General features: G+C 44.6%; 1 protein-coding gene across 1 annotated transcript in view; it reads right to left on the minus strand.

Moving 5' to 3' along the window:
• LAMA3 (laminin subunit alpha 3) overlaps positions 1 to 12,184 on the minus strand; it is a 366,270-nt gene that overhangs the window by 159,279 nt on the left and 194,807 nt on the right. Inside the window, exons 24-26 of the mRNA XM_069731213.1 lie at positions 6,130 to 6,227; positions 5,170 to 5,323; positions 2,347 to 2,504 (exon numbers count right to left, since the gene is read on the minus strand). Coding sequence (XP_069587314.1) covers positions 2,347 to 2,504; positions 5,170 to 5,323; positions 6,130 to 6,227 — 410 coding nt within the window. The remainder of the gene's footprint in view (positions 1 to 2,346; positions 2,505 to 5,169; positions 5,324 to 6,129; positions 6,228 to 12,184) is intronic.

Consider the following 12,184-nt stretch of genomic DNA (forward strand, 5'->3'; position numbering starts at 1 on the left):
CTTCGCATATCAATGAGCTAATCAGCCAGGTGGCAGTTGGGCTGATTTCTGAGGCAATTTCCAAATAACTGCCATTATAAGCTTATGGCAAGATTTCCCTATTGAAATGCATTGAGACAACATTTTCAAACGCAAATTGCGCCAAAACTACAAATCCGATCGACACGAAAAATACTTAGCACACCTCCCAGGAACGCTGGCTTCGAAATGACACCTCACTGGAGTCTGTGCGTGCAGCGGTTCGGGCCGCATTAATTGCGGACTGAATAATAATAAGAAGAAGAATAAGTTGTCTACGGGGGAATAACAATATAGTGCTTTTTACAAAAGCACTATAATAAAAAACCATTGTATTCTCACCTTCCGGCGCCTTTCCTGCTCTTCGCTACGCTCCGGTCCCAAGAATGCATTTCGGCAATGACCGGAGATGACGTAGCGGTCTCGCGAAATGATGACGTAGCGGTCTCGCGAGACCATTACATCATCACGTGTTATTGCCGCAATGCATTCTTGGGACCGGAGCGTCGCGAGGAGCATCTCTAAACGCCTGGGCTGGATCCGGGGGCAGACGGAAGGTGAGTATATAACTATTTTTTATTTTAATTCATTTTTTAACAGGGATATGGTGCACACTAGGGTTGAGCGAAACGGGTCGGCCATTTTCAGAAGTCGCCGACTTTTGGCAAAGTCGGGTTTCATGAAACCCGACCCCTGTGTGGGGTCGGCCATGAGGTCGGCGATCTTCTGATCTAGAATCGGAATTCCGATACCGAGTTCCGATATGTTTAAGATATCAGGAATCGGTATCGGAATTCATATTTAAGTGTAAAAAAAAAATATTGATATACTCACCCTTCGACGCGCCCTGGTTCTCACCGGCAGCCTTCCTTCCTAAGAATGAGCGCCTGAAGGACCTTAGATGACGTCGCGGCTTGTGATTGGTCGCGTGACCGCCCATGTGACCGCTCACGCGACCAATCACAAGCCGCGACGTCATCGAAAGTCCTTCAGGCGCTCATTCTTAGGAAGGAAGGCTGCCGGTGAGAACCAGGGCGCGTCCGAGGGTAAGTATATCAATATTTTTTATTTTGATTCTTTATTTTACACTTAAATATGGATCCCAGGGCCTGAAGGAGAGTTTCCTCTCCTTCAGACCCTGGGAACCATTAGAAACCCAATGCACTGCATTGGGTTTCGTGTTTCGGCCGACCCCGACTTTTCTATAGGATCGGCCGATTTCACTCGACCTGACTTTTGAGAAAGTCGGGTTTCGTGAAACCCGACCCGATCCTATAAAAAGAAAAGTCGCTCAACCCTAGTGCACATATTGCTATATACTACGTGGGCTGTATTATATACTGCGTGGGCTGTGTTATATACTGCAATATACTACGTGGCTGTGTTATATACTGCATGGCATGTGTTATATACTGTGTGGCCTGTGTTATATACTACGTGGCTGTGTTATATACTACGTCTCTGTGCTATATACTACGTGGCCTGTGCTATATACTACGTGGCTGTGCAATATACTGCGTTGCTGGGCAATATACTACATGGCTGTTATATACTACGTGGGCTGTGTTATATACTTTGTGGGCTGTGTTATATACTGCGTGGGCTGTGCTATATACTACGTAGGCTGTGCTGTATACTATGTGGGCTGTGCGATATACTACTATACATATTCTAGAATACCCGATGCGTTAGAATCGGGCCACCATCTAGTAATGTTTATAAGAGGCTAAAGTTTCCAAGCACCAAACATAGTTAGATAATTGACTAGGGCAGGCTACTAGTCTGTAGATCCACATGTATATTCTTATTTCTACAACCTAACATTCGTAGCATTGCTATTATTGGTTTTTATAGTTAAGTTACAACACAAAAAAATTGCAGGTCCAGATAATAGGTCTGACAAGCAGGTAACTGTCCTTTTTTTCTACCATTCTAGACAAGTAATGAATATTTGATGGTTTGAGGTATAACTAAAGGCTTCATAGGGGGTACAATTTGTATTGTGGCTCTGTTATGTATCTGGCAGTAACTATGCTGCCATAGAGGGGTTGGTGCCTTGCTAAAATAAATTCAGTCACACTCTATTGGCCTCTGTAAGTACGGAGATATGCCCCCTAGAAGCACTGCATTTATACCAGGACTCTCACTGAATATTACATTCAGGAAAGCAATGAGAACAGTATTCACTTCTCTATCCCCAGTCATTACCAAGCTGGCATAAACCTTAGTAAAAACAGGAGTCCTAAAAGTAAGCACAGGTAATGTAATCAATGTGCTGCTCATGAAAATTCAATCATGGAGACAAACAGAACAATACTGGTACTGTACCTGTATTTACAGCTGTACACGTTCACTCGGCCTGACGAACTGGGGTCATTTCTCATCATCACATTCAGAAAATATTGCTGGGCGTCTTCATTGGCATATTCAAAAACAAGAGAATAAACTCCGGCCCGAGGGACTTTAACGCTAAAATATAACTCCACCTGTGGGAACCAAGATGTTTTAAAGTTATGTCATGTTCATAGTAACATAGTTAGCAAGGCCGAAAAAAGACATTTGTCCATCCAGTTCAGCCTGTATTCCGTCAGAATAAATCCCCAGATCTACGTCCTTCTACAGAACCTAATAACTGTAAGATACAATATTGTTACGCTCCAGGAAGACATCCAGGCCTCTCTTGAACCTCTAAACTGAGTTCGCCATCACCACCACCTCAGGCAAGGAATTCCAGATTCTCACTGCCCTAACAGTTAAGAAGTTTGACCAGCTTAGAGATGCCCTTAATCTGGTTGACTGGGACAATGTCCTCAGAAATAAGAATACAGATAATAAATGGGAAATGTTTAAGAACATCCTAAATAGGCACTGTAAGTGGTTTATACCTTATGGGAATATAAGGACAAGAGATGGGAAAAACCCAATGTGGCTAAACAAAGAAGTAAGAGGGGCAATAAACAGTAAAAAGAAAGCATTTAAATTACTAAAGCAGGATGACACCTGTTCATTCATCTCAACCTAAACACACTGCAATGAAACTGTGTCTGCATAATCAATGGGTTCAATTAAAGGACATGCCCACTTTTGGAGGCAGTTTGTTATTTTCTCATTACCCTGTAGGGCAAGGGTGGGGAACTTTTTTCTGCCAAGAACCATTTGGATATTTAGACCATCCTTCGAGAGCTGTACAAAATTATCAGTTTGAAAATTACCCTGCTATATTTAGTAAAACATTTAATTAACACACCCGTAATTTGATGGCTGGTGCAATGATGTTACATCATCAACAAGTTTTCATTAAAAACTGTAAACTTTTTTGTTTCTTCAATATGTAGCAGACTGCAGAATAACTTATTAGTGAATTAGTAAATGAGCTTGTTCTGTAGGCAGGATTTATAAGTTTTATATTTTTTTTCTTGATCTCCACAGTGTCCCAAAAGCTGTTTTTCAACATGACAATACCAGACCACCTGTTGTTCAGTGTTCACACTTTTGTGAGCAGTGTGCGTGGCCTAAATGTTCTACTACGGCCTGCAGCGTCTCTCGACTTGTCTCCTACTGATCACACCTCGGACTTCATTGGTCAGCAATTGCAAAGGGAGCTGGCAGCAGCGGATCTTGCTGATTTGCCCAAGTGCATTCGATGTGGCAGAAATTTCCTCAGCCATACATTAATAACCTCAATGATAGCAGCCAAGGCATGTAATTGCTGGGATTTCTACAAATAGCTCTGATACTTGAAGAAATCACGATAGTTTGAAAATGTTGTTTCTATTTTTTCATAATATGTCTACCGATCCTGTGATTTTCATAATTCCACAACTTTTCCTTCCTGGTGTTACACTCCTCAGCATTGAAATTGCATATACTGTATAAACAGAGCCAATGTATGACAATAGGATATTTTTTTTGCTTTTATCTAGCATAGATGGGCATGTCAAACATGTAGTTGGGAGATTTTCCTGACATATTAGGCATATTATGGCTAAGTGCACACGTTCAGGAATTCATGCAGAAAATTCCTGTGAAAAACCGGACATTTTCTGCATGAAATCCGGAAGAAATCCGCATGCGTTTTTTGCCGCGGTTTTGCCGCGGTTTTTTCCGGACACTTCCCAATGCATTTTGCTGTGGGAAATCCGCATAAAAACCGCAAAAAGAATGAGCATGTCCGGATTTTGTGCCTGATGCGTTTTTTATGCGGAAAAAAACGCATCATGTGCACAAAACATGCGGAATTCATTCTAAATGATGGGATGCTTCTTGTATGCGTTTTTTTTTGCGGTTTTATAGCGTTTTTATCGGGAAAAAACGCGAAAAAAACGCGAAAAAACCGGAACGTGTGAACGCAGCCTATAATGTAAACTTAGTCTAAGATTCCTGGAGATCTATTCTAACCATATATTCTTGGTGGAACAAGAGTATTTTAAAAGTAGCCATATGTATTAGACGCTGAAATTGAAACTTCTGACCAGTTGACCATCTCATGCATTGTATGTGTGGATTTACATTCATTTGGCAGATTGAGGAAAAACAGATTTTAAAGAAGTCGTTCACTACTTTTACATTGATGGCCTATCCTTAAGATAAGTCATCAATGTCTGATCAGCCGGGGTCCAACACCTGGCACACCCGCCGATCAGCTGTCATGGGTGTTGGAGGCCACGGGCTGGAAGAACTCACTTGCCGAGCTCCTCCGTCTACTTATAGTTACTGCCGCAGGGTACTGCACATCCGCCTCCTATTGATTTGAATAGGAGATGAATTTACAGTACCAAGGCCCGGCCACTACAAGTAGACGGAGCAACCTGGCAAGTGAGCACTTGCACCCGGTGGCACCGAGAGCAGCTGATCCAGCTGATTGGTGGGGGTGCTGGGTATCAGTCCTTGGGTGATCAGACATTGATGACCTATCCTAAGTATATTCCATCAATGTAAAAGTAGTGGACAGCAGTGTAACAGTTTAATTCTCTAGCGATTACATCCCTAGATAAAAGTGTGATTTGCTAATTAAAGGTACTTTAGAATTTATTCATGACATTTTTTTCTATGTTATTTTCTATTCCAGGAGAACCTCTTTAAGCTTTGTAGCGTACGTAGTGTACTCTACTAAATTTGTGATGTGAAACAATAAAAACAAGCATGTGGTACCTGACTTCCAGAAATCGCTGCCATTAGGGGATGTCCATAACTTGGTTGCCGAACACTTATTGGACGACTTTGCCCATTCTGTTTGAAATACTCCAATTCTGTGCCATGTAGACAGGTAAACTTTTCCATGGGCAAATGCTGAAACACTAAGCAGCTAAGCAGCAAAGAAAAGAAAGTGCAATATTACTATATTAAAAAGGAATCGGTAAGATAACAGTCATCTGACATTTTTTATTATTCACAAAGATTAGAAGGGATGGAGTAAAAAGTGTTTAACATAGACTGTAAAAAATCCTGGTAATATTGCAAATATACATGGCTTATGTCTTGGTATTACCAGTGGTGACAGCGCTGATATTTTATGACCCACCAGTGTACAGATATTGAGTAATTTTTGGCATATGGTGAAAATTATCATTTGTAAAGAAGCTGAGCATCCAGTGATCCATTTGAATAAATCACCGTTTCATTAGAGGAACCTGGTAGAAGACTATCATTACTGCAGTCCTTTACTTTCTCCCTTATGTCAGCTGGGAAAGAAGTACCGGCCGGGGCTGCAGGATGTCAGCTGATTCTTTCTGTGAGGCTAAGATTTTGCTGAATTTTTTAAACACGTTTTACCTCACAGAAAGAATCAGCTGTGACCCCGTGCTGTCCTGTCTGTATACACTTTTGCTTCCTCCCCCGCCCAGGAGCTGTAGTATGATCAGACCATGTTCCTGTACAGTCAGACACGTCAATTACACAGTACACAGCAGGGGCACATTTATAAGATTATCTCAGCACAGGAACATTTTTCTTAACACATCCAATTGTGAAACTTATTATTAATCCAAGATTTATTGATTAAAATGTATTTTGTTCATGGAAAACCCACTTAAATGTAGTCGGGTCAGATACCTTGCTTTTTATAACAATAGGTTTATACAGTATAAAAGATGATTGCAGTTGTAGACTTACTTTGTCCCAACTGGTCCATTATAGACACATGGCTGTGTAACTCTCATCTGCAGGATAGAGGCTTCATAGTAATCACTTGGCAGAAGCACAAGGTAATCCTGTTATAAAACGTGGTTGTAAAATAAGTTACAAATGTCTTACTTTGGCACAAATTTATAACGACAATAAAAAGATCTAAAAGCATTTTGAATGGGTTGTTTCTTGTTAGATACAGTATTTCACAAATGTGAGTACACCCCTCACATTTTTGGAAATATTCTATTATACAGTGGGGAAAAAAGGATTTAGTCAGCCACCAATTGTACAAGTTCTCCCACTTAAAAAGATGAGAGGCCTGTAATTGACATTATAGGTAAACCACAACTATGAGAGTCGAAATGAGAAAACAAATCCAGAAAATCACCTTGTCTGATTTGGCACGATTTATTTTGCAAATTTATGGTGGAAGTATATGGTCACCTAAAAACATGCAAGATTTCTGGCTCTCACAGACCTGTAACAATTGGTGGATGACTAAATACTTTTTCCCCACTGTATCTTTTCATGGGACAACACTGCAGATACGACACTTTGATACAATGTAAAGTCGTCAGTGTACAGATTGTACAACAGTGTAAATTAGGTGTGCCCTCTACATAACTCAACACACAGCTATTAATGTCTAAACAGCTGGCAATAAAAGTGAGTACACCCCTTAGTGAAGCTGTCAAATTGTGCCAAATAAGCCATTTTCCCTCCCCGGTGTCATGTGACTCGTTAGTGTTACAAGGTCGCAGGTGTGAATGGGGAGAGGTGTGATAAATGTGGTGTCATCGCTCTCACACTCTCTCATACTGGTCACTGGAAGTTTAATATGGCTCCTCATGGCAAAGAACTCTCTGGGGATCTGAAAAAAAGAATTGTTGCTGTACATAAAGATGGCTGAAGCTATAAGGAGATTGACAACACCCTGAAACTGGCCAAGACTATACAGCAGTTTAATAAGACATGTTCCACTCAGAACTTTCCTGGCCATGGACGACCAAAGAAGTTGAGTGCACTTGCTCAGCATCCTACACAGAGGTTGTCTTGTCAAAATAGATGTATGAGTGCTGCCAGCATTGCTGTAGAGGTTATAGAGGTGGGGTCACCCTGTCAGTGCTCAGACCATACGCTGCACACTGCATCAAATTGGTCTATATGTGTTAGGGGTCGGGTTCCTGCCTCTGCGGGGGAATCTCAGGCCATCTCCGCTGTGGTCTCCCATTCTTCTCCTGCCGCAGTGGAGCCTGCTCAGCGGAGACCTCGGTCCCAGCGTCTCGCTCAGTCTGACTCTGTGCAAAGGGTTACTGCTGCTTTTCCAGCTTCTGCCATTGAAGCCAGTGCTGGGCAGCGGCGAGCAGATGCTGTTGGGACTAAGTCTTGCTTCTCCCCTTCTGAGCATGCCCAGGGTAAGATCTCTTATTGGAGATCGAGGGTCACATTCTTAGATACTGCAGAAAAACCCATTGGTTCTCCAGGAAGGTCCTGAAGTCTCAGGCTCTGTGGCAGCCTCTCATTAGTCCTTCTAGGAAGGTCCTGTACTTGCTGCAGCTATAAAAGGTTTGCATGGCCGCCCGGCCATGCGCTAGTATCAAATCTAAGTTATGTGCTTTGCGCCAGTGTGGTTACGTGTATATGTGTTCAGGGACCCGGCTGAAATAAGCCCCTAGAATACCGGCACCTCCGGTGAGGAGATTGTGTGTATGGATTCAGGGCCCCGGCTGAAATAAGCCCCTAGAATACCGGCTCCTCCAGTGAGGAGATTGTATGATTGCGTAACCACAAACTGCTATCTGCTCGGCAGTTGCTGTGTACTCCTGTGAGTTTAACAGGACACAGTGCTTTCTTTAGGCGACTCTGTGAAATAACAGAGTTCGCTTCTGTAACGGGGTCTACCAAGCTGGGGTACCTCTTTCAGTACCACCCCGTGTTTCAGGAGGTCCACTCTGCTTTTGCTAGATTCTGAATGAAGGATGCTGGCAGGAATTTCTTGATTACATGAGAGCATATAAAAGCTGACTGCTTCTCCACGTATTTCCAGCCTAAGAACACCCTTTATTTACAGCACACAGAATATATAACACAGATACACAGGGCAGGCCAATAGAAAAACAGCAGGCCAGACATAAATTACAATAGCCGCAGGGGGCCGGAGCCTGCCGATATTTACTGTGGGAATTACAAAGGTGGGGGGAGGTCAGAAAGAGAATATCTTGTCCAGGGGCGCAGCCTGTGGACTGATGCATTTCACATGGAAACTATTATACATACATATACTGCATAACATTCTTGGTGCTGGGGGGGTTCTGTAACACGGCTCCCCTTTTCAGCGACGGGATCGGCATACACAGTCTGATCCTTAACGGATTGGTTTGGGGATGACCGAAGTTTATGGGGTTGGTACGAGTTCCGTTTGTCGACTTAGTCCATCGGTGTTACCGTTTTGTTTGCCGGGTCTGTAGTGGATGGTGAAGTCCAGAGGTTGTAGGGCTAAACTCCACCGCAGTAATCTGGCGTTGTCTCCGGAGACCCGATTAAGCCAGACTAGGGGATTATGGTCCGTTAGGAGGGAAAATTGTCGTCCATACAAATATGGTTGTAACTTTTTGAGTGCCCATACTATTGCCAGGCACTACTTCTCGATGGCCACATAGCTCACTTCACGGGGCAGTAGTTTCCGACTCAGGTAAGCTACCGGGTGTTCTTGGCCGTCCGGCCCGACTTGGCTTAGTACTGCCCCCAATCCAAACATAGAAGCGTCTGTGTGGACAAGGAAACGTTTAGTTGGATCGGGTGCGGCCAATACAGGGGTATTGGTGAGGGCGTCGTTTAGCTGGCGGAAGGCTTCCTCACACTCTGGGGTCCAGGTTACCTGGCGGGGTTGGTTCTTACGGGTCAGATCAGTGAGGGGCTTGGCTACGCTGCTGTAATTGGGAAAGAATTTCCTGTAATACCCCGCTGTCCCTAGAAACGCCATGACCTGGGTTTTAGTGCGTGGGGTGGGCCATTTGGCTATGGCCTCAATCTTGGCCGGTTCTGGTCTCTGTTTCCCACTTCCCACCCAATGCCCTAAATACTGAACCTCTGCTTTGCCCACGTGACACTTGTTTGGGTTCAGGGTGATTCCGGCCTTGTGGATCCTGTCTAATACTGTCTCTAGGTGATTTAGATGCTCTTCCCATGTCGCGCTGTAGATGGCGATGTCATCCAGGTAGGCACACGCATAGTCCTGGAGACCATACAAAAGTCGGTCAGCCAGCCTCTGGAAGGTCGCCGGGGCAGTCTTCTGTCATGATCGCAATGGCAGGGGATCACAAAAGGACAAGCACAAAAAACAAAACAAGCTCTAGGGTGATGGAAACTGAGCTGACCGCGATCCTGAACCTAAACACACAACTAGCTGTAGCCGGGGAACGTGCCTACGATGATTCCTAGACGTCTCGCGTCAGCCGAAGGACTAACTTCCCCTATTAGAAGAAACACAGACCTCTCTTGCCTCCAGAGAAACACCCCACAGAAATAGCAGCCCCCCACATGTAATGACGGTGAAATGAGAGGAAAGCACATACGTAGTTATGAAAACAGATTCAGCAAAATGAGGCCCGCTAAAGCTAGATAGCAGAGGATACAAAAGTGAACTGCGCGGTCAGCGAAAAACCCTACAAAAAACCATCCTGAAATTACTTGAACTCATGTGCCAACTCATGGAACATGAGGAGTAATATCAGCCCACTAGAGCAACCAGCAAAAAGGAATCACATATTTGCAAGCTGGACTAAGACTAAAATTAAGCAAAACGTGGAACAGGAAAATCAAAAACTTAGCTTGTCCTGAAGATTACAGAAGCGGGAAGCAGAGGTAACAAGACACACTGATTACATTGATAGCCGGCGAGGAAATGACAAGAAAGCCAGGTTAAATAGGAAACTCCCATATCCTGATAGAACAGGTGGACACCAGAGACCGCAGAGAACACAAGTCACCCAGTACCATCTGTAACCACCAGAGGGAGCCCAAAAACAGAATCCACAACAGTACCCCCCCCCTTGAGGAGGGGTCACCGAACCCTCACGAGAACCACCAGGGCGACCAGGATGAGCCCTATGAAATGCACGGACCAAATCAGCAGCATGAACATCAGAGGCAACCACCCAAGAATTATCCTCCTGACCATAACCCTTCCACTTGACCAAATATTGGAGTTTCCGTCTGGAAACACGAGAATCCAAGATCTTCTCCACAACATACTCCAATTCTCCCTCCACCAGCACCGGAGCAGGAGGCTCAAGCGAAGGAACAACAGGTACCTCATACTTCCGCAACAACGACCGATGGAACACATTATGAATAGCAAACGATGCCGGGAGATCCAAACGAAACGACACAGGGTTAAGAATTTCCAAGATCCTATAGGGACCGATGAACCGAGGCTTGAACTTAGGAGAAGAGACCTACATAGGAACAAAACGAGAAGACAACCACACCAAGTCCCCAACACGAAGTCGAGGACCCACGCGGCGACGGCGATTAGCAAACTGCTGAGCCCTCTCCTGGGACAACTTCAAATTGTCCACCACATGACTCCAAATCTGATGCAACCTATCCACCACCATGTCCACTCCAGGACAATCAGAAGGCTCCACCTGACCAGAGGAAAAACGAGGATGAAACCCCGAATTACAAAAGAAAGGAGAAACCAAGGTAGCAGAACTAGCCCGATTATTAAGGGCAAATTCGGCAAGCGGCAAAAAGGTAACCCAGTCATCTTGATCAGCAGAAACAAAACACCTCAAATAAGCTTCCAAGGTCTGATTAGTTCGTTCCGTCTGGCCATTCGTCTGAGGATGGAATGCAGACGAAAAGGACAAATCAATGCCCATCTTAGCACAGAACGTCCGCCAAAATCTAGACACAAACTGGGATCCCCTGTCAGAAACGATGTTCTCCGGAATCCCATGCAAACGAACCACGTTCTGAAAAAACAGAGGGACCAACTCAGAGGAGGAAGATAACTTAGGCAAGGGTACCAGATGAACCATCTTAGAAAAGCGGTCACACACAACCCAGATGACGGACATTTTTTGAGAGACAGGGAGATCCGAAATAAAGTCCATGGAAATGTGCGTCCAAGGCCTCTTCGGGATAGGCAAAGGTGACAACAATCCACTGGCCCGAGAACAGCAAGGCTTAGCCCGAGCGCAAACTTCACAAGACTGCACAAAAGAACGCACATCCCTCGACAAGGAAGGCCACCAAAAAGACCTGGCCACCAAGTCTCTAGTACCAAATATTCCAGGATGACCTGCCAACGCAGAAGAATGGACCTCGGAGATGACTCTACTGGTCCAATTATCCGGAACAAACAGTCTTTCAGGCGGACAACGATCAGGTTTATCTGCCTGAAACTCCTGCAAAGCACGTCGCAAGTCTGGGGAGACAGCCGACAAAATCACCCCATCCCTAAGGATACCAGTGGGCTCAGAATTTCCAGGGGAGTCAGGCACAAAACTCCTAGAAAGAGCATCCGCCTTCACATTCTTTGAACCTGGCAGGTATGAAACCACAAAATCGAAACGGGAGAAAAACAGTGACCAACGAGCCTGTCTAGGATTCAGACGCTTGGCAGACTCAAGGTAAATCAGATTTTTGTGATCAGTCAAGACCACCACACGATGTCTAGCACCCTCAAGCCAATGACGCCACTCCTCAAATGCCCACTTCATGGCCAAAAGCTCCCGATTACCAACATCATAATTCCGCTCAGTGGGCGAAAACTTTCTAGAAAAGAACGCACATGGCTTCATCACTGAGCAATCGGAGCTTCTCTGTGACAAAACCGCCCCCGCTCCAATCTCGGAAGCATCAACCTCAACCTGAAAAGGAAGCAAAACATCTGGCTGACGCAACACAGGAGCAGAAGAAAACCGGCGCTTAAGTTCCTGAAAGGCCTCCACAGCCGCAGGAGACCAATCAGCAACATCAGCACCCTTCTTAGTCAAATCCGTCAAAGGCTTAACAACACTAGAAAAATTAG

Source organism: Ranitomeya imitator, chromosome 6 (genome assembly GCF_032444005.1).
Source record: "Ranitomeya imitator isolate aRanImi1 chromosome 6, aRanImi1.pri, whole genome shotgun sequence".
Lineage (NCBI taxonomy): Eukaryota > Metazoa > Chordata > Amphibia > Anura > Dendrobatidae > Ranitomeya > Ranitomeya imitator.